General features: G+C 38.1%; 2 protein-coding genes across 3 annotated transcripts in view; one reads left to right on the top strand and one right to left on the bottom strand.

Moving 5' to 3' along the window:
- The window catches only part of LOC115632518, a 99,727-nt gene that overhangs the window by 23,466 nt on the left and 48,852 nt on the right, over window positions 1-27,409 (bottom strand). Inside the window, exon 3 of one of the 2 annotated variants that reach the window (XM_030529713.1) lies at window positions 14,950-15,840. In XM_030529713.1, coding sequence (XP_030385573.1) covers window positions 14,950-15,084 — 135 coding nt within the window. In that variant the 5' untranslated portion in view covers window positions 15,085-15,840. Of the gene's footprint in view, window positions 1-14,949; window positions 15,844-27,409 lie in introns of both variants that reach the window. The other variant, XM_030529711.1, reaches the window with a different exon arrangement.
- Window positions 17,120-26,552, top strand: LOC115632642 (putative inorganic phosphate cotransporter). The gene is made up of 4 exons (XM_030529872.1): window positions 17,120-17,156; window positions 25,077-25,213; window positions 25,270-26,334; window positions 26,394-26,552. The coding sequence occupies exons 1-4, from the start codon at window positions 17,120-17,122 to the stop codon at window positions 26,550-26,552; spliced, it is 1,398 nt and encodes a 465-aa protein (XP_030385732.1).

Here is a 27,409-nt window from a genome sequence, read left to right on the forward strand (position 1 = left end):
ATTAATTTATTTATTTCAATATAATTTCATTTCATTCAATATAATATATACATTTACATCAGTAATGCAGGAAAGAAATAAGTCAAAGCAGCAGCAACAACAACGTCTGCGGTCAGAGCGTCGGCAGAGAATACTAGGTGGGGTGAAAAGTAACATCCTTGGGCGTGAAAGAAATGGTTTAAATTTTTTTTTTTTTCTTAGGTCTGAAAAATAATTTTCCGAAAGGTCTACAAAATACGCCTCTGCAGCGTCGGTGATCTCCTCGCGCGAACTGAATTTTGGAAAGAGATATTAGGTTACTTTTCATCCCACCCAGTATATTTACGACTATAACTTTCTTCATAATTAACCTATCGTAATGAAACTTGGCAAACTGTAGGTATTTCCCAAATCTACGGGAGTTGTGGAAAAAACACAAATTGCGGAGAAGTGGGGGGTATATCAGAAAAAATAAACAAACTTGATCTGCTTAGGGCTCAGGAGAACTTGAATACCAAGTTTGGTTATTCTAGCTCTTTTACTTGCTGAGATCCTTGCGTTCATACAGACAGACAGACAATAATAACAGACCAATAATATATATACTTTGTGTTGTCTGCCACGCCTCCTTCTGTGTGTGTTACATACATTCGCACAAAACAAGTACCATTTGGGTACAGGGTATACAAATTGGCACATACCAGTAGAATTGTTTTGGGCTTACTTTTCATATTTATATTTTAAAAATGACTATGAGAAAATTGTTGCTCATCAGATCGTTGTATGCGTCGCAGATGGCAAACAACACATGATTTAACATTCTTTTAACATGCTCTCGTTTTTGACTGCATTCTTTTAATAGTATTTAAATATTTAATAAAACAAAATGTATTTATTTATATGGAAACCAAATTAAACTCTAGCCTTACTCAAACACAAACCTAGTGTTTTCTTCTGAGAAGCGCTTAGCAGAGCAAGGTATAGAAGGGGTTTCCTCTTGGCTTGTGGTCGCTGGTCGCAATGTTCAGAAGGTGGTGTATGAGGAGGGGGAGGAGGAGGGACTAGCAGCGAGGGGTAGACTGCATTTGGACTCACGGAAAGGCAGGTTTAAAGTGCAAAACTTTGTGGCCGCCGGAGCTTCACGCTTTTGCCACACTAATGAACATCACCCAGTTATTTGTGAGAGCTCCGTGCAACGCTTTGACCTTTTCGACTGACTTGAGCCGAGTTTTGGCCTACGAGTGAGTGTCTGTCCGTGTGGCTGTCTTTGTTGCCATTTCTTGCTGTGGTCACTCCTTAATGTCGCCTGTTATACAAGACGACGTCGCTGTCGATTTGGATGCTGAGTGCTGAGTGCCACATCTGAATACCGATGTTGCTGCCACATGCCCGGCGGGTTCTGCAGCCGCATTGCCAGCAATTAATGCATGGCTAGGAAATTAACTTGTCATACTCGAGGCGGTGGCAGCCAGGCAGGGAGTACGCCCCGAGGCGTTGCTGTCACGCACCGCTAGCCGATGACGTCCATTATCTATGCAATCATAGCCAGTCCAGCCCCAACCGACTGACTCCACTTCTTTTTGTAACCATTTCTATTTTTTGCTGCATCATGACAAGCATTCAGCGACACGAGGCAAGCTGCAAGCCTCAAGAGGCAGCCCTTTCCTGCCTGACCGCCTGCCTGCCTCCCTTCTCCCTCTCAACCCACTTAATGATTTCCCACTTCAGCATTTTTTCGGCTAAAGTCAAAGTCAGGGCGCTCTGAGCACGTCTAAATGATTTCGTCGTGTTTCGGAAGTAATGCAAAACTTTTCATAATCAAATCAAAAGCGCAACGTGTTTAACAACAACAAGACGAGTAGCAGAGGAGGCAGGCTGGCAGGGGAGGGAGTCAGCCACTCGGTGGCAGCTTCCAAACTTCCAAACTGAGGCCGCGTATGAAAGTAATTTCATTATTTTACCTTCCACAATTGCTGGCTGCGGTGACTTTACTGTTTTTGTTGTTGTTGTGGTTGTTGTTGCAGCGCATTGTTGTTGCTGCCACTGCCGCTCATTGGACTTTTACTTAATTTCATGTAATAGAAAACTACAAAACAAAACTCCCACAAAAATGTGTTCAGCTAAGGCTTTGAAAAAATTAAAAAAGAAAAGACAAATATAAACGCAATGCTTGGACAGATCGAACCTTCAATACTCTCCAAAACTACAACATTTTAGAAATGAACCCCTTAAAAATAATAAATAGTTTTTTATTCTTTACAAAAATCTTGAAATGTAAGCCCAAAAATTCCTCGACATGAGGAAATAAAAAGCAAATTATAGTAATACTATCATACTATATACAAAAAATAACTAATTTTATAGAATAAATAAATTCTTTCCATGAATTCGAATACATTCCATTACACACAATTGTGACTAATATTGAATTATTAAGAAGTATTCAATATAGAGAGATCAAATTTTAAGTTGCCATTAATAAGTATTACTCAAAATATTTTCGTAGAAACAATGAAATTTTTGGTACATGTGTGATGCAGAAACATCTTTAAGTATAGCTCCAGATATAGCTTAAGACATTTTCGCATAGCCTAGTCTTTCGCTGGTCCTAGAAAGGTATGCTCATACTCTTTGAACAAATATAGCCCGGTTATATTAGCCTGAAATCGAGCGGGTAATTTAAATCTTTTTTTAAATTTTCTTCAGAAAATTATTCAGAAGTTCGATTAAAATTTGGATAATGAATGGAATTTTTACATCCGATATGTTCAGAAGTTCTTAAACAGACAGCGGTATAAAAAGCTGAAAGAGGGTCTATTAAACGTTGAAGAGGAACTACATCTAAGACGACCAACTAGGGGAACAAGAACTGATGAACAAAACGTAAAGCAAGGTAAACAATTGTTTCAAATTTTGTGCCTCGTAAAAGTCAAATCTGGTTGGGTTCCAAATCACCTCACCACTGCAGAAGATGGCACTGAAGCCATTCTGGAAAAGGAGTTTTCGGCCGTCTTCAAGGATTACTTTGAAGGCGAGTACATTTTGAAAGTTTACACCAAATTTCGGAGTCGCATCTCTTTCGCACTGCGTGTTACAAACATTGGACTAAAGTAATGCTAGTCTTGGCAAGGGTATGAGAAGACGCGACTATCAGCCAAGAGGTGGAGGTAAGCCAAGTTAAGTCAAACAGATGCTCATATGAGCCGCTGTGTGTGTGTGTGTGTGTGGTGCATACGAGATAATAATAATATCCACAGAGCAGCTGCAGTGGCAGTTGCAGCGGCAGCGAGCGAATGGCGCTTGAGTCGCGCTTAATAGAGTTATGATGAAGTATAATAATCCTTGACCTTTCCACTAATGAACATCAAGTTGCGGACGCTTAAAACAAACGCTTAACTGTTCAAATCCAAATGGCTTGTTGTTCCCTTCATTTGGCTTTAGAGGCAGCATTTACTTTTTAGGCCAAGCAGCTTTAACTCAATTGCAATCGTTTGGCATTCGGAAGAGAAGCGGCCGGGGGGATTAGGCCTGACATGATTGTTTATTTATTTAATCATTACTTGGACTACAGCGAGGGGCAGGGGGCAGGGGGCGGTTCTGCTTAGTCCATAAAACTTAGCGCCTGCCGGATGAAGCGCCTGCATAAATACATACTCACAAGCCGGCAGGACTCTGAACTCGGCCACGCTTGCATTCATCAATGCGCTGCCGATAAGACACGAATTGTAGAGCAGAACCATCTAGAACACGAGGCACATCATCAAACAGTGCGCATAGCTAAGCCGCTTCGCCACTCGGCCGCTGGCCACTGACCCTTAAGGACTCAATGTGGGCGTCGCTGCTAAGCCTTCCAGCAATTTGCACAGCACTTAAAATGCCAATTTGATTTGGTCAGTCGGATATAGAAGGTACAGGCCGACTTCGCTATAAGAAATCATTTTAAAAATCAAAACGATCAGCCCAGAACTTCTCTTTAATCTATTTAGTAATAGGTGATAAGTCACAATGATTGAAATGTGAAAATAAATTGAGGGTCAAAGCTAGTGACGAAATTCAATAAGAGTGTACATTCAAAGAATGTGTAAAGATATCATTAAGAAAAATATTCAAATATATAAAAATAAATACAAAAAATATAAATATAAATTACAAAATACAAAATCCCTCCAAAATTATAGGCATGAAGAAAGTTAGGTGGAGCGACAGAACTGTTAATTAAAGTGCAGAATTGATTCGGCGGAGTTTTGATGTAACTCTTGCCAACTTAATTTTGTTTTTGACAAACATCATATCAAGAATGGCATAAGTTTTCGATGAAAATTGTAGGTAAAGGTAAAAAAATCGTATACCGATTGAGGTAAGAGAGATGCAAAGAGATGCAAAAACTGAAAAACAAATATTTCCCATCAGCGCTCTTCTTTTGAGAAATCTGAATAAACTGTCAACATACAATTTCTCTTAACAAGGTGAGAAACTTAGTGACGAAATACAACTGCATCTCAAAGAATTTCTAAAATCAATTTGTGCTAAATGATAAACAATAGTGCCACTCACAATAGTTTAAACATTAATTTTGGTCCAAAAATCTATTGACATTGCACAAATCAATACTCACATATAGTATTCGTTCATTGCAGCGCAGCTTCGCTGTACTTCATTATTGCTGGACAGTTGGGCAGGGCATTGCAGAGGACAGGGTGGCTACGATTGTGTGCATCCTGCAGTGGTTGTGGCAGTGGTTGAATGGCCAAAGCAAAAATCCTACTTTTGGCTACACACACGAGCACTTTTATTAGTTTTTCTACCCCAAAACAAACAGACAGACAGACAGACAGCCAGGCAGATAGACCGACTATACTGAAGCAATATAATCTGTATCAATAAAACAAATTGCAACGCCAGCTGTTGGCAAACTGCAGAGGCTGGAAGCCAACAACAACAATAGGCCACGGCCTGCCAGGATAAAATTGTGTGTTTGTGTGTGTTTTTTGTCCAAAAGATATTTATCTGGCATTGCACAATGCCAAAGCAAAAACTTTTTGGCAAGCCAAGACCCAACAACAAAGGGCAGCCGTCAAAGCTAAACTAAAACTAAAAACAAATGCAATTAATAACAAATATCAACTCTTAAAATTTTTACATGCAGTCGTCACGCGTCCGTTTTTGTTGATGGTGGTACGTTCGTCATGAAGGTTTTGTGAAAAGTTTTTAAATTGCAAAACTTGTTATAAATAAAAACGAGCAGAACACGTATAAGTGGGGCGAGTACGACTCGAATATACCCTTTACTCGCCCACTCTTTCCAGAGTTTTCAACTAAAATATTAGAATTGGGTGAGGCACTGTTAAAAATTCCCAATTGTTTGGTTTGTTTACAAAATCTTGATACACTAGAAAGGCTTTAGTACAAAGACTGATCGATGATTTATATGACAGCTATACGATATAGCGCTGCGATTTTATTGAAACTTAAAAACACAGTGAGAACTCATCTAAATCTCGGAGCTACCATATTATGATAAACGCAAAATATTTAACAATACTCATACTAAATACCAGATTTTCTCGAGAAATCTGAATAACAGAAAAAATACCATGCCAAGAGTCCATTTTCCATCAGTCATTCCTTTGGCAGCTTTATAAAAAATATATGAATTGTAATATACCTGATAGGCATATGAATAAGAAAAGTCCATTTGCTAAGTTTGGTGCCCTTAGCTGTTAATGTGTAAAAGTTGTCATCGTTCATACAGACGGACGAACAGGAAAACATATTGGCAAGTATATCATTAACATGACATTTATTTGGGTGTTACAAACATGCCACCCAATACAATACACTCTTTGCTAGGGCATATGAATAGAAGAATGGGAGAAAAATAGGTATACTCGTAGCCTGCAAACAATTGCGAAAAAATATATATACTTGTATATCAGCAATAAAAAATCAGCGCCTCCAATTTAAAGGCAAAGCGTGAAAAGTCTATTAAACCGACACTGTGGGAACAATGAAGTGTGTTGCCCGCGCCCCTACCTTCAATCCCTCCCCCCCTCCCACACACACACTCACACACATACACACACAAACCCAAACACCAACAAACAATTGCTGCACCTGCGGTTCTGACTTTGCTTTTGATTCGATTCGTCGCCATAGTCGTCGTCGCTGCTCCACTGCCATTGTTGTTACAGTTGTTGTAAAGTTAGTTACTGTTGCTGATGTTATTGTTGTTGTTGTTGTTGCTGCTGCTGCTGGTGCCTGTCTACCCCGGACTAGCTGACTATCTGACTAGCTTTTGTATTTTGGCGTTGATGCGCTTCTGGCACTTGCTGAAATGTCTGAAAGGTGTCTGTCTGGCTGTCTGGCCGTTTCGGGTCTCTGTCATTCACTCACTAAAGTTAAATACTTCTATATATGTACATATGTATGTATGGTACCTATAGTTAACTGCACATCTGTAGGTACTGTACATTTAGCACGCAATTTATGAGCTACAACTGTCATCCGCTCGGCAATCATGCAAGCAACCTACAATTGGCCTCCGACTTCAAAACTATTTTCCAAGCCTCCATTAACTTTTTGTTAGTTAGTCGACAGCTACAGTCTACTAGCTTTTCACAAACTTTATAGCTGCCAAAATAAAGAAGAAGCTCAAACCACAACCAGCTACCAGCCGTTCTAGGCCCATATGTGTGTGTGTGTTTTTTTGTAATTATTGTCACTGGCGTGGCTAAAAAGCCAAAACGTAAATCATTAAAATAAAAGAACAAAAACAAACAAACAACAAGTAAAGCTCAAACTTGACATCGGACACTGCACACTGGTTAAAGGTCGAATTCATCTGACTTAACAGAGATATTTTCGTTTCGATTAAAAAACCTTTAAAAAATGATTAAATTTAAAAATTATCCAATTGTTGTTTAAAATTGAACGAAAGGCAGCTAGGCCTACTTTTTAATGTTCTTAGCCCAGTAATATTATTAAAAATTAGCAAAATGTTCTATGAGGTGGAAATGCATTTTCTTGAAACTACAGGCAGTTTCCTAAAGCTACAATTATTTAAAGCACCTGGGTATGATGCACTCCAATTTTATTCGTTTTTTTTTTTTTTTTTGTTTTTTTTTGTGACGATAATGATTTAAACCATTAATGTAGATTTTCTACATATCAAGCGTGTATGATTAAGTCAAAATTGTGTTTCTCTTGGAAATATTTAATTAATATTTAATCTGAAATATTTAATTAATATTTAGTCTGAAATATTTCATTAATATTGAATGTTTAGGGAAATTCTCAGTTTCAGATGATGCTTTATTTTCAAAATAAAAAGATTGCTAATTTCTAAAGACATTATTTCTTTATCTATTGGGTATAAATTAATTATTTGCTTTTCCCAAAACTAAACGTAACAAAACAATTTAAATCCAATATTTTCACCAAAAACTATAACACAGGGTTTACTCTTCTTCCGATAATAATGCATTTGATACAGTACAGCATAATCGACTGACATTCTCTATTGGTTTTGAAATGCTTCTTTTTTGAATACCATTTTGCAATATTGTCAACACTTTCAGCCCAATGTGCCACGCAATTGCTAATCAGCGGCGACCTTGCCAATGCTGACAGCTTGCCATTGTCCGGTGACGTAATGGCTGGCATGGTGGCTTGTATAGTTGGCCAGCTGGGCGTAATGTAGTTGGCCCTCTGTAGGGCGCCAAATGCCAAATGCCAAATGCTTATCAATCACACTATAATTCGTTTAAAATCAATCAAAACGCGAGCACTCGCGCGCGTGTCAATTAAAATCATATCGCGAGACAGCAACAAACAAAATGAAAACAAATTCGAGCCTAAAACTCTTTCCCCACAATCAATTTAATTAAACTCAATCAGTGCAATAAATGCCAGCGCGGCGTTAAGGGGGGCCAGACTTAGCATTAAAGCAAACAACCAATTCATGTCTTCAATGATGATGAAGATAATGACGATGATGACGGCGCTGGCGATAGCGATGATGGCGCTCGGGCCTGGACGGGCCGGGCTTGGCTTGGTTTGGCCGCAAAAGACGACGCGTGCCGATAAATCAATTTGTTTTGAGTCTTCGGTTTGTTTTCATTTCATTTTCATTAAATTGCATGAAATTGTATTCGTATCTGAACTGAACTGCAAGAGCGTTGAAGCCGCTGTGGCGCGACTCCGCGCTTGAACTCTAAGTTGCTGTCGTTTGTTTTGAGTGCCTAACAAGCGACGCGGCAGCGACGCGGCAGCGCTGTCCCTCTTCATCTGCATCTTATTGTTGTTGTTATTGTGATTGTTATTATTGTTTTTAATGTTTTTGTGGTGCTGGTCGGTGAATGTTGATCGCCACCTAGCGCGTAAATTGAGCCACCGCTCCCGGCACTCGTTCACCTTTCCCCACAGCCGAAACGCCCCTGCTGGTTCCCACTGATCTAGTTCGGATCTAGTCACCTCCTCGCTAGTGGTGGCTTGTTGCTGCCACTAAATGCTTTAGAATCTGGCAAGTACCCATTGACATCAACTGTATATGAGAGTCTATACAAGATGCTTTCAGCGTAAGCTACTAGTTCGAATCCAGCCCAACAATTACTATAATTACTAGATTCCACCAATACCCTGATACTTGAAAGTCCTCCCATGGCTGAGAAGTTAAATAGCAACTCATTCCAAGAGACTATAACTGGAGGAATGCTTAACTTCCTTTTAAAAGGGCAAACCTCTTTCGAGTAAATCGTCATCAGTAGTGTAATCATGAATTCTTACGTTTTTAGCTAAAGATTTAATTGAAAGAAAATCAACACCAAATTAATTTTGAAAGCATCACAGATTGTAACAGTTACAGTCAAGCGAGAAGAAGAAGAGGAATAAAACCGCTGAAGCAGCTTGGCGTCGTAGTACCGAATTGTTTCGGTAATAACCTTTCCGTACGAGAAAGAATTTTTAAGACAGAATTGTTATATATTACAATCACTGATAGGTATTAATTGCTTCCAAATAACTAATCATAAGTAAATCCATGAAAAGTAAAAAATGAAAAGAATGTAAATTTTATGAAATATTAAATCAAATAATTAATTTGATGCTAACGATGTTACATAAATAAATGAATCGAATGGTACTCAAAGAAATACTAAAATTGAAATAAATTAGTTTAAAAGCTTTATAATATTAATCTTAAAACTAATGAATGAATTATAAGTATTTATGAAATCAAGTGAAAGCAATAACTTAACAGTAGTATATATAAATACTTCACAGTTACGTAATTTAATACTTCTTGAGGCTCCCATTGCTGTTGTCTTTTGGAAGACATTTGTTAGTTTTTAAATTTAAAACATTTTGTTACTTTAAAAAAAAAAAATTATTGTAATTCTATTTAATTTTATTTTTGTTTCTTTTGTTTATTTTCAATATCTGAATGCGTATCCCGTATGTTTTTATGTTATGTTATGTTTTATGTTTATGATATTGACAGATATTTGTCAGAAATAAATAAATAAATACATAAATGGCAATATTATATATTTTATACTTTGTTACTGGATCCCTTTAGCGAATAAGCAGACGGTGGCTGGGAACGAACCAATATCAGACTATATATGCGTTCTATACACAACTCACATTTCAGTATCAGTTTTATGGCCATGGATGGATTGCATTCGCATTGCAACAAGTTTAGATCATACAAGTATACGTGTACGGGTACGTACGACTCCCAACACAATGACGTAATCGGGCAGCACTTTCAAATATTTTAGCAGTCTCCTAATGATCTAAACGTACTAGTATATGCTAAAGCCGAAAAACAAGTTTGCACATCTCTCACTCGCATTCAAATGGCAAACTCGATACATAAGTACACTATATACATAGTTTATTTAGGTGAGTTCAAGGGGTCCAGTTGGGCGCTCACCCCCGCACCCTGCCACAATTCGCAATGCCCGGGCATGAAAAACTCGATTTGAAATGCTTTAAATGGCTGAACCTCGAGTGTAAATCACTTCGACCCATAAACTAAACCGCAAATAGTAAAAACGCAAATAAATATTGTGAGGAAATACAACATTTTGCACTTTGAAGATAGTTTTGTTGTTTAATTGCCAAGCCCTAAAGCCGTTCATCTCTGCACCGGAAACCGTGGCATACACATATGAATATGTACATAGATTCATACGAGTATGTACACATATATCTATATATTATGTTGATATGCTCATTGCCACCATTAGCCAGCCCTGCCTTAAAAATTCAAATGAGCCTCGAAGGTTGCTGTCCAAAGACAACGGCCCATTAATTTATGCTCAGCATAATTCACACTCGATTGCGTTTTTAAATAAATTTAAATTTTAGTCGCCATAATATGACGACGGACGACGACTTCTGCATTACTTCTGATGTGCAGGCAGGCGTGATGATTGCCAAGGAAGGCTTTGCGCTTCATTGCAGACGCAACACGAACCAACTTCTCACTATAGTCGTCGGCCCAAGGGTGTGTTTCGGAGGGGGGTGAAGGGTTAGTTCTTAAATAGAGCTTCTTGAATTGTTGTAATTAACAAAAGATTTGTTATTTTTACCGATCATTCCTATGGCGCACGGCTATATGATAAAGTCAACCGATTTCAATTCGTTCATGCGCCTTGAGTAGTGACATCTTACAAGGAAGATTACATGAATTTTGAATTTTTCTAATCTTACATGGAGCTTAGAAATTAAGTTGTGGATTAAGAACTTTGAAAATAATAGAGATTGAAATTAAAAGTTATCCGCAAGACTCTAGTTGACCCGGAATGGAAGGTGAAGCGGGTGGAGTCTTTTGAGACATCTCAGATTTATTTCAACTTGTTTGGTTTTAAGATAGATTTCTGTACTGATTTTTCCTATTGCTATTCCTATATAGCGATTTACAAATTTGAGTACAACATTAAGGAAAATCTAGTTTGCAATAAACTTGGTCTAAGAATTAGAAAAGTCCGCAAACCAAGTTTTGTGTAATTAAGGAAATGGTTATATCTTCTTATGGTGATCAAGAATATACGTGACATACTTAGTATACCTTTAAGAGATAAAGAGTGTACATAAATGCCAACATGATATTTTTCTACATACTATATTTAACAAAGCCAGCCCTTACAGAATCAGCATTGAGGCTGATTTCGAATATATTTTGTATTGCTGGAGATATGGTTAAGAAATGTTGTTATGCGGATTAATTGCTAATGGATCAAATTGTTCGTTTTCTTGCGCATATTTAGTTAATAGTTGTTCATTTTTTTCATCAACTCTCTAAATTTTGACAAATTTTTTAATTTTCAAATCACTATCGCAAAATTATAATTGGGCTCTACGTGAAATGTGATTTCATAAGATGACTAAATACGACTAATTTCCTGGATTAAAATAGAAATAAGGTAATAAAAACCAAATTAACAAAACGATCTTCAATAAGTGGTGAGTGACATAAACGACTAAGTTGGCTGCCTTGCCAAATTAAATGTGGTTGCAAAGTGAGTTTTGGCTTTCTCCAGTTTATATTTTTGCAATCATTTATTAAGATTTTAAAAATAGTTTCTTGTTTGCCCCACAATGCTTGTATGTTGGTAAGAAGCGGTCACACAATCAGCTGACACGGTTCGAGAATATTTTTTGAGATAACTCTTCAGACTTCCCAGTTCGGGTTGGCAGAGAGGTGAAGTCGAGGCACGTATTATTAATTAGCACACGCCTGTATTTTATGTTGTAATCTCGGAAGCCAAATACACGAAATGTAAGTTTAAAACACAACTAACGTAGGTTTGTTTGCCCTGAAAACTCGCACGTCAGTCGTTATAGTTGGTATGCGAAACGGGCCTGGCCGAGAGATAAAGAACGCGGCTGCCTTTCAAGTGGGAAATACGTACACTTGACACTTTTTCGCGTGGGAGGAGTACGCAATTAAACTTTAAATTAAGCCCCATTGTCAGCTCGTAAAGCGACTCATGAATGGGCTGCAAAAAATGTTTTATTTGCTGTACATTTTCGCACTTTCAAACCTGAACTTGACGTCATTTCAGCCTCCAATATGCTATGAACACAAGTATATAAATATACATATGTATATTATGTCTAAAATAACAATAACAGCAATAACAATAACAACTGTAATAAAGCCACTAATCAACAACAACAACAACAACAAACAAATGTGTATCTGATTTTAAATTCAAATTTTGTTGTCAACGCTTTGGAATCATAAAACGAGTTCAAAGCTTAGAGTTTGTTTGGATAGTGTTGGCTCGTTTTAAGCGCTTCCTTTAGTTTCGCTCAATTTATTGCTTCGAATTTGCAAATCTGGCCCTCTGTGCTGCCAATAATACGAACCGAAAACTATTTGAATTCTCGCTAATCTATTACTTCCTGCTTTAAAAACTTCTCCTGCCAATTTTTGGCCACACTTTGAAAAAAAGCTTATTCAGTTGTCAAATATTATTTGTATATTAATTATATAAGTATATATTAAGAGGATTCAAAGTGTGCTAAGCTTTGGAATCATAAGTGTTGATGTGCGTTTCTTTGTATACCCTGTATCCAAATGATAAAAGGTGTATAAAAGGTTGTGCAGAGTAATTTTATAAAAGCCAGAAGGAAGCACTTCTTTACCAAATTTTGTCAATGTTGGCTCGGCCATTTCCAAAATTCAAGCGTTCATCCAGACAAACAGACTCACGGAAATAAGAATACTTGCATTAGTACCTATTTACTTTATGGGGTCGGAGGAGGCCCTTAGGATATACTTAGCATATAAAAAGAGATTCCTTAGCCAGTCCTTTGGCGGCATTTACCAAAATTGTGGGAGATATTCTTTAAGTGTAGCTCGAACTATATCCCCTAAGTTCCTTCAGAGTCGCGGCGTCTCATCAATAACCGTCGCGTCGGCGAAAAAATGGAGATAATAATAAAAGGCAGAACTTCGGGCAGCGCCACCAAAGTTGCAGCAATGGCGGAAAAGTGCAGCAGAAAACTGAAGTCGCTGTAATACTTGTAGTTGTTGCTGCTGCTGTCATTGTTGTTGTTGTTGCTGCTGCATGTCTGTCTAGTCAAAGTGACGCCAGGGCGCTTATAAATTTACGGAAGGCAACAAATTTTCCGCCATTCAAAGACGAAACCTGGCGCTGGCAGTCACGCCCCAAAGCTTTGGCTTTGGCTTTGACTTCAACTCCGACTACGACTGCGACTGCGACTGCGAGTTCGCGTCAATTTGTCGTCGGAAATGCATTATTGTGGCGAATGTTGGAATGTCTGCCACTTGCATGCGAATTGCTCACAAATCTTGTCCCTTGACGACCTTGAAGAAGAGGCCAGAAGTGGGAAGCAGAAACAGGCTACAAGCAGGCTACAGGCTATAGCCTCCACGCACTTTGTTGTGAGCCGCAACAACTTGACGCAGCTCCTGCAACCTGTTCCCACACCACACACACACACACACACACACACACACACACACACACGGAGTATCCATTAACAGGCAAACAAGTTCTGGCAGTCAAGTTAACTCCTTGTATCTCAGATTTCTTACAACGCAAACTTTTAGTTGCTTTCGTTTTGTAGGTACAAGTACTTTACTTTGTTTTCAAAACTCAGTTTGTAAGTAAATACTCGTACAAGAGCTGCGGTTTTTCTCGATTTTTGAAACTTTTTGAAATTTATATTTGTTTGTTGCGTTCTTAACTTGCCACAGTCGAAGCTTTCTACTCGACGAAGAGGAAATCCATTGCATCGTAGTAATCGTCAAATAATTATATTTTAAAACAATAAATCTTTCAATTATTTGGGAAAGTTCAGAGTAAGTAATTTTTTCTTTTCCTATTTTTTCTTTTTTTATTCAAATTAATTTTTTTTTGCTATTTATTTTATGAACATTTAAAAAAAATGGCTAACATTGAATTTTATTCAACTTTTACTTTATTTTATGATATTAGTTCGAAGGATTGTTCTACGATAGATTTTACTTTTACGAAATCTATAATGGTTCTTTAGGTTCTGACAAGGTTCCCAAAAGCTCATAAGAAACACAGTAAATTGTAGGCAAAATATGAGTTTCTTTCAAAAATAGACAATTGCCAAAGGAACTGAAGTGGAATTGTTTTCCAATTTTATAAACAAATGTAAATTCAAAATATAGATTTGTTTGAAAATTAAGTTTTTTCTAGTCGTAGTTTCATGCATTCAATACGAAACCCAGTTTAAAAAAAAACATTGACATTTTTTTCAAAAAATGAACTCTGTTTAAATAATTTGAAAAAAATTTTTTTGAACAAATTATTAATTTCTTGTGAACTATTAAGTTTTTTGTTTGGTTTTTTCATTTTTGTAAAAATAAGATAAGAATAAAGATTTTCAAACTTTTCTGTAAATTATAAAATGTTTTTTTTAAATAATTAACGTTTTGTATAAATATGCAATCGAGTTTGTGTAAACATCATTGTAATTTCACAATAACAATAATTTTATAATATTCCATAAACTACTTATTTAAAAATGGATTGAGCTCAAAAAATTATAGATTTTCCTAAAGTTCATAAAAAAGATCAAAGTGGATCCATTAATTAAATTAAACTCAGTAAAATTCACACAAGAGAGAGAAGAAGTAAACCATTAGGAACCTTTTCCCTTTATCATCATATTGGGGCCTTTGCAACATGTCCTTTTAGCCACATCGTTTTTACCCAAGAACACATTTGCTCAACTAAAATACATATAAAGTAATGCTACTTAAATAGTCGTTCGCTATCATTAATTTCAACAGATAGTTTCAGATTTCCAGAGCAACGATAAACAATCAGTCAACCAAAGCACTCTTAAATGCCAACCGCTTAAGACGAATTTATTTATAAAATCTTCAGCGTTTCACATGAAAATTGGTCAAGTAGTTGCAGGGAGAGGGAGAGAGTTGAAATGGAATTGGAGGCTTACCTGAAAGATCATATATCCCGAATCGTACATCCAGAAGTCCTCGGGTGTGTGGCCCGGCTTGGTCAGCTGTATGGCCAGACAGTGTTGCAGTATGAGGCGGCAGCGCTGAGGACCACCGGGGGACTTGGTACCCATGTCGATGATGGCTAAGAAGAATTGCTAAAAATAACTAAAGACGCGAACTGGTACTGTGTGATCCAACTGGGACTTTGTCGAGGCGGCGACTTCGGCTGCGTTCCTCTGTTCGTCTGTTCGTTAGTTGTTGTTGTTGTTTTTATTTCAAAGGTCCATTACAGCGTCACTTTTAATGGCCAAGATCTGCGCAAAAGCCCGTTGGCAAAAAAAAAACAACGCACAGACACAACACACACGAACACAGCATAGGCAACAACGATAAGAAAAGAACGAAACTCGCATTGAATTCTGTTGCTGCTGTTGTTGTTGCTACATTTTGTTTTCGCCGTTTTCGCACACTTTTATTTTTACTTTGTTGCCTCTCGTTGCTTTATGGCTTTTATGTTGAACTGGCTTTTATGGCCAACATTGACTTGCTTTGAACTTTGGCTCCCACTTTGTGGCCAATGGCTGTTGTTGTTATGTTCCGAAGGATGATCAGCGCAAGAAGCCAAAACCGAGCAAATCGACGAAAGCGACGCACGCGCAGCAGCTTTTATAGCCAACGACAATCGATGGAACCGTTACCGTTACGTTACCGTTGCGAATGCGCTAACTCGTACATCACACGCCGAGCGACAAACACCAACTGAGCGCGCGCAACCGAACTGTGTTCGAGCTCAGCTCAAGACCCGAACGCGCGCACTCTTCCTCTCGCTGTCTGCTTTGTAGAGTTTGCTCGTGCAGTGTGGAGTAGTTGTGGAGACTATTGTGTGACTGCTGAAATGACAAAAACGTTGAGAGAGGCGCATTAAAAAACCTTGATTATAAAATAAAATGAGTTGCTCACAAAAAAGACGCACCAAAATATTAAAAAATAAAAGCAAACAGTTGAGCTCTTTAGCTGTCGTCGAGCTGTCTAATATTTCGCATATGTATGTGATGTACATATACATACATATCTACAGATCAGTCAACTCTGCCACTGTTGTTGGGCCATAAAAAAATCATTGGGCCATCTTATCAAGTCACCAAAAACAAAAAACGCACGAAGATGCCAACAAAAATGGAGTTGCACGAACGACAAAAGTAGCTTAAAATAGCCAAGTTTTGTTGGCAATAAAAAGCCAACAATTTTTCACTTAAAATTTCTAGAAAACAAAATGTTAAATCAAGAAACCTTTTTGATTTGGAAATTGTAGCTCATAAGTGGTTATTTTTGTTAAGGACAACTTTCAGAAACCACAAATATTATATTCTAAGCGGCACATTATTAAAAAAAAAATATTCAAGACCTAAAAAATGCCTTCTCATTATAAACATTGTTGCGATTATGAAAACAACAAGTTTCGCAACAAATTGTATTGGTTTAGTGGTCGCACCGAACAACTTGTTTCTATACATATTCAAAGTTTTACGCACAGCTTGTTGCCAAACATTCTTATTGTAGCCAGAGCTTGTTGCCAAAAAGCTACTGCCAGCTACTGATTTCTGGCGGGAAATGGCTCAGTTTACAGCACTGATTATCTTGTATTTGTGTGTGTTTCAACAATTTGTCGCTCCGAAATGTTTAGTAACTGTTTTTTGTATTGTTTGTTTTGTTCGGTTTGGCTTACAGCTGCCGCTTCTTCTTCCGCTTCTTCGCATTATGCTGTTGTGATACACATTACAGATTGTTGTGCAGAAATTGGTAGCTGGTGGTTGGCGGCTTTGTGGAAAAACCACAAATAACACGTAGCTGTGCCAAATTTAATATCACATACTTTTTCAATCTCACAGCTGAAAAGTTTTTGTCGAGAGACGGGGCCAATAGAGATGCTGATACTGCTACTGCTGACATTTGTTTGTTTTGGCCCATTTCCTGTTCAAATCGCCGGATGCTTTCAATGATGACTATAAATGGGTTAATGAAAAACTTGCGCGCAAGCTTAAGTGTTTCCATTTGGCTGTGGTTGGATCTGATGCTCTCCAGATACAAAATACAAATACAATAATTCTGCGGCAAATTTGGCTTGCAAGGAAATGCCAAATAATTTGCATTAATTGCGCATACGCCATGTATGACCAGCAGCTGCGAATGTCAGTCAATCAGAGTGAGTTCTAAACTGCATCTAATACTACCTTTTCCGTATCGCAATTGTCAATACAGTAATAATAATTTAATTACAACTAATCAGCCGTCATATAGAGAGGCAGATCGACAGACGGACGGACGAATATCGGGCTGCGTCAGCAAAGCAAATTACACTTCGCAATTTCAATAACAATTACAATAACAATTTTATGCGAGTCGAGGAGACGCGCGTTTCACCCGCTTATCTGTATCGCTCCTCTAGTCGCATATTCGTCTTCCCAATACGCTCAGTACGCGCGCCACAAACGTAGAAACCTCAAAGGTAGTCTGTCGATTACACTGTGCAACAAATCTTCTCTTTCCTACCCTGCATGCGAAGGGTGAAAGGGTGTATTGGAAATTCGAAATGTTAAATCTATGTAATAGGTACACATATGATCAGCGTGAAGAGACAAGTCGAGTGCGCCGTACAAACACACAGTTCGTCTGTATGAACCAGGATAACAATTGAACCGTAAAAGCTAGGGACACCATACTTGTAGTCTAGATTGTCTCAAGTTTTATGTTTTATTAATTGTTTTTTTTTCTTTCGATTTTGTTAATTTTTTTTTAATTTTATAAATATCCTACACATAGGTACAGACTATTTCAAAGTCTTTAGCTTTTCCTTTTATTGATTATAGGCCATGGTAACGACAATTAGTATTTTAAAGTGTTCTTTAGTGTCTTAACATAATCTGAAGTTTTATCTAAATTTATGGAAAATGTATAGGCCCATTTAGTGCAAACTCTCTCTTGTGTGTAGAGATATGTTAAGCAAATCTAATGGGTCTAAGTTATCTATTGAAAGTCATGATATTCTCAAGTTGAATCAAAATAGTAGCTCAATATATGGGAAATTGATTTCATTTGTTTTATAGCGCTGTATGTATACAGCTTCCTTAAGATCCCAAATTATATTCACTTTTGCAAACCATTCCGACGCCGTAGTTTCTTATTATTTCACTCAGCTCTTAACAGATAAGATGAAGCGGATCACTAAAGCTAGATTATGATAAATTTAACCCAGATTTTCTTGTCCTCTTATGTTGCATAGTGTTCTACAGTCGCTCCAAGACGCTGTCCACAGTTAGGTAAACGCAAAAAGTCAGAGCCAATTAAATTGCGATGATCTCATCGCCCACATTTTTTGGACATTGCCGGTTGGTCGGTCATTGGTGTTGTTCGGTTCTCAGATTTCTCGTAGTCCCTTGCGACTCTAAAACTTTTCACAGTTTCGGCAGATCAAGTGTCGTCGTCGCAGACAGCAACAGCAACAGCAAAAGCAAAAGCAACCGCATACCACAAGCCCTTGCCACCCGCCCGCTCAGGCCTTTTCATTTCTTTCTCTTATTTATTTATTATCTTTTTATTTGTCGACCCATTAGGTCGGGAGCTTTGTTGGCCCGAACGGCAGCAGAAACACGTTTGAATGCTGAACACCTCAAAATTTAGTTGCGTCTGTCAAAGAATTCGCCAGCGGGTTTCTGCCTCTACTGCCTCGTACCTTTGCGCGTTTGTGCCGCTGTTGTTTGTTTGTCAGACAAATCAAAAACATTATAAATTGGTGAAACCGAGCACAGCACCGAGCACTAAGGTGCTAAAATTTAAAAAACACAAACTCACATAAATTATTATTAACAATAAGCTAACTGTCCGTCTATCTGCATGAATGTCTCTCCATCTGTCTGCCCGTCTGTCTGTCTTCCTAAGCTCTAAGCCGGTGATATTTTGCATGACCCGCGGCCACCTTAACTCACATTTCGAATTTTGCTGGCAGCGTTACTCATACTTGAGCTTGTCAGTCCAACCTGTTCATACATACGTCATATTCACAAATTCAGTAACTCTCTATAGTTAGCTGCTGAGTCGTCATTAAATTCGCAAACTTTGCGCTGAAAAGTGTTCAGCTTCAACATGTCCTTCAGCAATTGTATGGGAAGAGACCTTGAACTGTTTTGCTTAGACCATTATTTATAGAACAGCCTGGAGCATTAAGTGTAGCTAGACAGGTACTTCATCGAAGCATTTTTTAATGAGGCAATCAGTGGCCGTCTCAAGGTTGTTCTGCAAAACTGATGCTGAAATAACATGCAACAACCTGCTTTAAGACAAATCATCTGCGATTACGAAAGATGTGGCAAACGGCAATCGAGTCCGCTCCAAAAATAGTTCAATTGCATGAAAAGATTGCATATATTTGAGTCATAATTTAATTCCAAGATCTGCATGAGCACTACTGAATTGAATTTTTTTCTAAATTAAATTTTTAAATATTAAAAACATATTTTTATTATTGTGGGTGTCGGTATTTAAGAGTTGAGCCCCCTTGAATCTAGCATTCCTTTCATGTTTTAAATTAAAATTCATACATAGTATCAATAAATATACAATTTCGATAAATATAAAAGATATCGATCAAACGAAATGCATCCTAACATAGAGTGGAAAAAAATATAAAACGTGTCTTTTTAGGAAAGAATAATAATTGACCAAAATTAAAAAAAAAATACTATGTATCCCATTAGTCTTGCCTGCCTACTATTTGCACTGTTCGGTGGTATTGGATCAATCAAAATGTGAAAACGATTTGTAAAAGGCAGACATTAGTTTTGTCAAATACCCTAACAAAACTATTCTGACAATATTAAAAATTTTTTGTTAGAATAACCATTAGAAAGCCTGAGTGGGAGCTTTTAAATTCAAAAGAAAACATAATTCATTATTGGATACATGAGCAAGAAGTCTTAAATGGTTAATGGTTGGAATTATTAAAACCTTAAGCAAAGTATTCACCTCTGCGAATTTTAAACAAACAGAGAGCTGTTTCAACTGTATTTCAACAGGTTGATCCTATTTTTAAGTTAGTTGGAATCCAACTGAATCAAATTCTTAATCAAGTCAATACTGTTAAAACTCAAGCTGCAAAATGAAAGAAATTGTACCAACATTCTTTAAAGATATATTATAGAATAAGGAATAAAGCAATATATTGTTATCGTTTATAAAAATACTCTATTTCTAATTGAAATTAAAACAAATAGTCTTCCAGTCTAATGATTTGGCATTCCAATTCCAAACGAATCATTCTAAATTTTACAAATGCTAATAAAAAAAAAGTGAAACCCAACAAATTTTTTTGTTTGTTCATTAATTAATTATTGACCGCAAGCTTTGGCCGTAACGCGACAGTTTGACATTATTTATAAGAGGATTGAAGAGTGCGAGTATTTTATTTGTAATTTCTATCGTGCTTATGGGATGATTCGAACTAGAGCCTAGGCCGGTACAAACTATTTTTAAAAATAAATATGAATTATGTCTACATCCACAAAAGTGCAATCCGCAAGAGGATGAGAGAGAAGGTTTGCATTGGAGAGGGGTGAAAAGCCACATGTCAGCTGAACATAAGTATACTTAACACCTACTAATAGATCCCAAGCAACTAAATAGGTTCCACACAAAAGACTACGAAATTAAAAAGGGGTCGGGGTCATTACAATATGACTCCTGTGTGTCTAAGCTTACAAGATTGTATAAGCTGCACTAACGTCTGGAGAGATCAGTTGTAAATGTGTTGTTTTGTAAAACTGATTGACATTCCATCAATATTAAAAACTTTTCTTAAAAGCTAAAATATGTTTCTCAGGAAAGGTGATAACAATAACTCCAATGGTTAGATAGATTGTTAGACCACAGAATGTATAGGAATTTAAATGTATATTATAGCGCGCATTAAATAGTTAATACTATATGTATTTATTACGATTTGTCCGTCATTCGCTGTACCATTAGTTTTGGCAATGCTTGAATTATATTGACAGCTCACTTTCAGTTGCGACATCTAGTTAGCGCAGATTTAAGATTGAAATAAAGCTACACGATCGCTGAATGAATAGCTTAATGAAGCACCAGCGCCGGCCAGCCAGCCAGCCAGTGGAAATCATTGGAAACAACAACAGCAACAACAGCAATAGCGACCGGCTAATGTCCCGAGTCCGCGCTGTGGTCAGCCAAAGATACGAATACGAATAGTACGAGTCTATATAGTATGTAGAGCTCTGTGCTTTATCCACCCGCAATTGCGCACGTCAAGACTTCCGTTGTTGCCGTTGCTGTTGCTGATGGTGTTGCTGTTGTTGCTGCCACCAGCAACGTCAGCGCTCCATATTTCTACTTTACGGTTCAACGGCAACATTTTATCGTCTGCGCAGGCGCCCCATCCATCCCATTCAGTCATTGAGGCAGGCAGTCAGGCAGTCGAGTGGTCAAGCCGTCCAGCGATCCAGCCATCCATACAGCAATTGCTGCAATGTGGCAAAGCAATCGATTTAAGCGCCGCCACCGCCGCATAAATTCAAGGCACCGACTTTTTAACTGCTTGCAGTGCAATACACCGAGAGAAACTGCATAGCTTGTTATTAACGTAAAATTTCGTGCAGGAACATTTAAATTGGAGATGGAGAATTTTAAAAAAGAACTTAGCCAAGAATTCTCGGTTATGATTACAAAAGTTAAAATGGGGTAATAATTAATTTTAATAATTAATTAGACTGAAAAATTAAAAAATGTATATAATTTTATTTTAAGGAACACGTTTTTGCATCTGAAGCTAACAACTATTTGAAGGACTGCATATCATTCGGAAATATGGTTATCGTTAGTTAGGCACGTAAGGTGTCTATAATATAATTTTCTCTCAGTGTATTTGCTGCTGCTGCTGCTGCTGCTAGTCGTTGCCAAAGGTTCCTCCATGAACAACATGATGAATTGTTTTCTTTGTGCAACTCCAACTGAAACTGCAACTGCAACGAGCGCGGCCGTTGTCGAGTTGTCGACCGCACTTCACGGATCTCTCGGAGTGGCCTGCTCGCTGCTGATGTGAATGATGAAGTAGGAAAGCAAAAAATACAAAAACAACAACAACACCAACAGAAAGATTGCAAATTGTATCAAAAATTTAAATTTTCGCTTTCATTATGCGGCGGCGGTGGCGGCGGCGTCGGCTGACAGTGTTGGATTCGCGCAATCCAAACCAATCCAGAGTTGTGGGCCGCCTGCCTGCCTGCCACTCAACGACTCAGCGACGACGTCAGAGGCATTTGCTAATGGACTAACTGGCTGTTGTTGTTGTTGCTGTTGTTGCCATTGTTTTGCTTTATTTCTACGGCTTTTCCCTATTCAATTTTGACAGCGCGTTTTTCACAAATAATGAGCTGCTTTTGTTCGCGCACTGATAAAAAAAACTTCAAGCTAAAGAGCTGAAGCGCCAACGCCAATATTGTTGCTGCTGCTGCTGCTGCTGTTGTTGTAGTTGTTGTTGCTGCTGCTGCTGTTACCACCATTGGCGGCATTATAATTTATAGTTTGACCATAAACGAATAGAAAATGGCAATGGCCAAGCATCATTAGTTACAAAGTTTCACCTAATACTCTTTTTTTTTCTTGTTCTTATTTCGAAATTCAGTTTGATTCGTGAAACAAATACTATTTTGCTTCGAATATAAAATTAGAGAATTCCTTTTCTACATTACAGTGAATTGTTTAAACATGAACCCAAAATTAATTGGAATTACATTAAATATGTCTAAATCATCGATTGACCCTTTCTGCGAAAGGTGTATTCTTTCTTTGGTTCGCACAAGTTGTCAGACAACCGACAATTTTTCAGAATTCAGAATTCTGACGGATTTAACAACATCCCCAAATTTGAACCCAATTAGAGCCAAACATTTGGGGTTCTTACATGACATTACTACTATTTTATTTATATAGATTATTTTATGCTATTTCTGAAAAAGCCGGTCCATCCAAATTTATTTCGTTTCTCATATTTGAGATTTTGTATGGGCAATTTTTTTTTATAATTTTCTTAATAGTTTCTTAATGTCGAAAAGAAAAGCATTCTTCTATTCGTCACACGGGGCGTATGCGCAATATCGCCGTCGGATTACGCGACTGCACAAAAATTGAGGCTTCATTTGCATACATTTTTTTCTTACCGCTCTTGTCGCATTGCAATTAATTAAATGCAAAAAAATTGCAAAGAAACGAAAAGGAAAAATGTGATGAAAAACTAGCAGGCGCGCATGGAAAAGTTAAATCACCAACTGTGGGGGGAAAAACACCAATGAGTGATTGAGTGAGTGAGTGAGTGAGTAAGGTAGGGAGTGAGTGAGCGAGAGACAGAGAGGAACACAGAGCTCAGAAATACCAGAGATGCCACGAAATGCGATGCCACGCCATGCCTTATGGTTTGGTCCGACGAAGATTTTGCGGCAGACAACAACAACGACCACAGTGGGAACAACAACAACATTGACTATTGATGACGATAACAACAATGAGTTGCTTTTTCCATACTCTGCAAAGAGACATATTAAAATTCTTATGCTTGGCGTCTCCAGAGAATACAAATCAAATATTTCAAATTTCACAAAAAACTGTTGCTTAAAATGAAATTAAGTCTCTACAGATGAAATTTCCCCCTCTTATGGGGAAGAAATAAAAGTTGTGGCATAAAATGCAATGCGTTTGGAGTCATCCAAACGTTTATTTAATTGATTAATAATTTTTGATTATTTCGTTACTTCCCAGTGGGATTTATAAACATATGTTATGTCTTAACTTGACTCCTCCACAGAGACATTCGAGCCGAATTTGGACTCGCTATTCTATTTGTAAGTCGTCTCTTCCCTCTGATTACCATTAAACCAATGGCATTTTACGAGGTTTCTTATATTTATTTATTGCTATCAATCCATTAAGAAGCAAAGGTCCGAAATAGTTCCTCCTGTATTTTTGGTGTCAATTTAAAGGATCTATATCTATATATGAAAGAACATGCATGTTTCAACAAAAATGACAAGACGAGATGTAGCCAAGATCGTTTGAGAACCACATTAAAATCCCATTCCAAATTAAAAATCCCATAAGAAATTGTATTAATCTAATATAATATCTATATATAAGACGTATAAGAAAAATAATCATAATAATAGAGTATTTCTAGACGGACCGTACTTTTATTTCCTTTCTGTACAGATCTAATTATGTCCTAACTAAAGCTGTTTCCAACTTTCTTAAAACTAATTAACGCCTGTTAACATCTGGTGCCCACAAATCATCGCAGCACGTGGAGCTGACTGTGTGTTTAAAATCTGAATAAGCTTATGTTTAACCTAATATGTATTATAAGGCCAACTTGAGCTTATCACGATAAGAATTGGCAAAACGTTTTTCACAATAATTAGATTTAAAAGCCAAGTGCCCCATTCGACTCTGGTCTGTTTGCCAGTTCGGTGTGTCTCCGCAGAGTCTTACGTGTTTCAGTTATGACGGATCGTCTCTAATGTCGGTCGAAGAAAATAATGGTATACAGTACAAATAAATATAAACGAAAAGAAAAAACCAAATCAAAATTAAATACGAAGATAGCTCTAAAGGAGCTTACAAACACAGAAAAAATCGATAAGTTCATCTCAAAGTCTTAAAATCTGAAAAGAGAACAGGTTTAGTATAGTTCCATACTATGTATATATCGACATTTTTGTTGAGATGAATCAATATGTACTAATATTTGCTTGATGGAGTATTATCGTTTCGTAATTTCTATTGAAACTGAGAATGAAAACGCATCCGAAATGGGTTAAGTTTGCGGCATATCTAATCTTCTTTTAAGATTGTTTTTAAAATATTGAGACCAGTAAAACCGAGTATATCTATATTCTAAAACAATCGATTAGTGACAGCGTAAGAGATTATTTTTAATTTATCGAAAAACACTGTGAAAAACACATCAGAGAGAGATGATGGAGAGATGATGCAGAGCTGATGGAGATATGTTAAGATTACTAAGAAACCTTTCCGGAGAATAACACCTCCTTGTGCGTCTTTATAGGTCCAGTGTTGGGCATTAGACATCTGCAGGCGTTACTCATATTTCTGGGTATAGCTTCTCTCTACATGCAACGCCACAACGTGGGTATTTCGATTGTTGCTATGACCAACGCAAATGCGACGAATACAGATTTTCCGGTAAGTCGGAGCAGGGTAATTCTGTAATCCTTTGCTTAAGAAATCTTTTAATGCAGGAATTCGCATGGTCAGAAAAGCAGCAGGCATTAGTATTGTCGAGCTTCTATTGGGGCTATATATTGACAAGATATTTGGGGGAGTACTTTAGCAGATTATTTGGAGTAAAGCGCGTTATGTTTTGGAGCGCTATGGGATCCGCAGTCCTGAGTTTGGCAACGGCCTTCTGCGTCAAATTGGGCGATGGATGGACGTCTTATTGTGCGGTACGTTTCCTACAGGGTCTCTTCCAAGCGCTGACTGCTGATTGTGTTGATCAGCATTTGGTGCGCTGGTGTCCGAGTAAGGAGCATAGTCGACTCAGCGCATTGAGCTACACCGGCGCGGAGTTCGGCAGTGTGCTGGCCATGCTTATTAGTGGCATAGTGGCGAGAAGTTCTTGGGGCTGGCCGGGCATATCGTATGTGGCGGCAGGGTTTGGCTTTGTGTGGTGCCTGCTGTGGTTTGTCTTCTCCACCAACTATCCAAAGCAGTCGCGCTTTATTGGCCAACCAGAGCTCGAGTATATAGAATCCACTAGGGATGTTGAGGGGGAGGGAACGCCCACGCCTTGGCGCACCATTCTGATGTCGAGTGCGGTCTGGGGCTTAATTTTGGGTCGCTGCACCATCAAATGGGGTCTGAGCACGCTGCAGGCTCTACTCCCTTCCTATATGGTTGGCGTGCTTCAACTGGACATGCTGAGCATCGCCCTTTACTCGGCTCTACCCTTCCTCGCCATGTGGAGCATGGTCTATGTCTATATGGTGATCGCCGATTTTGTACTGGAAAGGAAGTGGCTTAACCCGAAAACCCTGCGCAGGCTACTCAACACCTCTGCCTCCTGGATATCCGCGTCCACGCTTCTCGCCATCGGCTTCGTGGATGGTGAGCAGACGGCCTCAGCCATTGTCCTGATGACCATCAGCGTGGGCGTGAATAGTGGCGCCATCATTGGCAGCACCATCGACAGCATGAATCTCTCGCCCAGCCATGCCAGCAGACTGATGAGCTTCGTCAACACAGCCGTCAGCACCGTACCCATCCTAACGCCACTCGTCTTCAGCGCCGTTCTCGATAGCAATGTGAGTAGCGCTGCCTCAACGAAGTGTATTGTTATCTCTTCATCTCTTCTTCTTTCTAGAATAATCGCTCGCAATGGCAAATTGTATTCTTGGTTGCATCGGTCATTCTTTTCATAGGTAATGGCCTCCTCTTGCTGAAAGGTTTATTTGACTTCGTGGCCACAAAAGTCAAGAAAAGGTTCGACGCTGCTGTGGATTTGAGTCTCAAAGTAGCTTAAAGGATATATCGGATGTCAGTTGATTTAGAATTACTCGAATCTCTTAAAGTTGTGAGGTAATATTATAAACAATGTCTGATTTGCGGCTAAACAATCAAATTTATAAAATACATTTTTTAAACTTATTTTGCCTTTAAATCTGCTCGTTGGAATATGTTTACGCCAATAACAATTGCTAATCTCTGAGAAGTGCTTTTAGGGTAGGAAGTAAAGGGTAAGATCGTACGCAAATAAATTTGTATGGCTGCAAAATAATAGACCCTGCCGAACTGGAACCCAGAAATAGTATAAAATAGAATATAAGAGACATCCGTAACATAAGTGCATTAGTTGCTCATGGGCCATAGGGAATCCTGTTAGATTAGGTTAGTAATGTTATTTCAGGTAATATTAAGTAATGTTTAATTACGTTGAGCATGGATAGTTAAGGTTAGCTGAGGTCAGCTAAGAATTCGTAGGCCTAGATTAGTAAGTAGACTAAGTAATGTCAGGTAAGACTAGGTATTGATAGGCTAGGCTAGCTCTGGTTGGTCGCTAAGGTCTGTTCAGTTAAGATATGATTGGAGAGCAAAGTTAGGTACAAAAACTCTACCAATTCTTCCTGAAATTGCAAAGAACGACCTTTTTTTAAATCAACACCAATGCCAGGAAGCTGCCGATAGGCTGGAAGATCGCTTCACCGCGAACGTCGTCTAAACAATATACAATACAACTTGTGACTATGTAGAGATACTAAATGCTGTCGATAATTTAAATTAGATATTGAGCCAAGTTATTAGTGATCAGACAACTTATATCATATAGTTGACATAGGAACAATAGTGTGGAAACCAAATTTGAAAAACTTTGTGGCAATT

This window comes from Scaptodrosophila lebanonensis, unplaced genomic scaffold, assembly GCF_003285725.1.
Source record: "Scaptodrosophila lebanonensis strain 11010-0011.00,11010-0021.00 unplaced genomic scaffold, SlebRS2 tig00001415-arrow-pilon, whole genome shotgun sequence".
Taxonomy (NCBI): domain Eukaryota; kingdom Metazoa; phylum Arthropoda; class Insecta; order Diptera; family Drosophilidae; genus Scaptodrosophila; species Scaptodrosophila lebanonensis.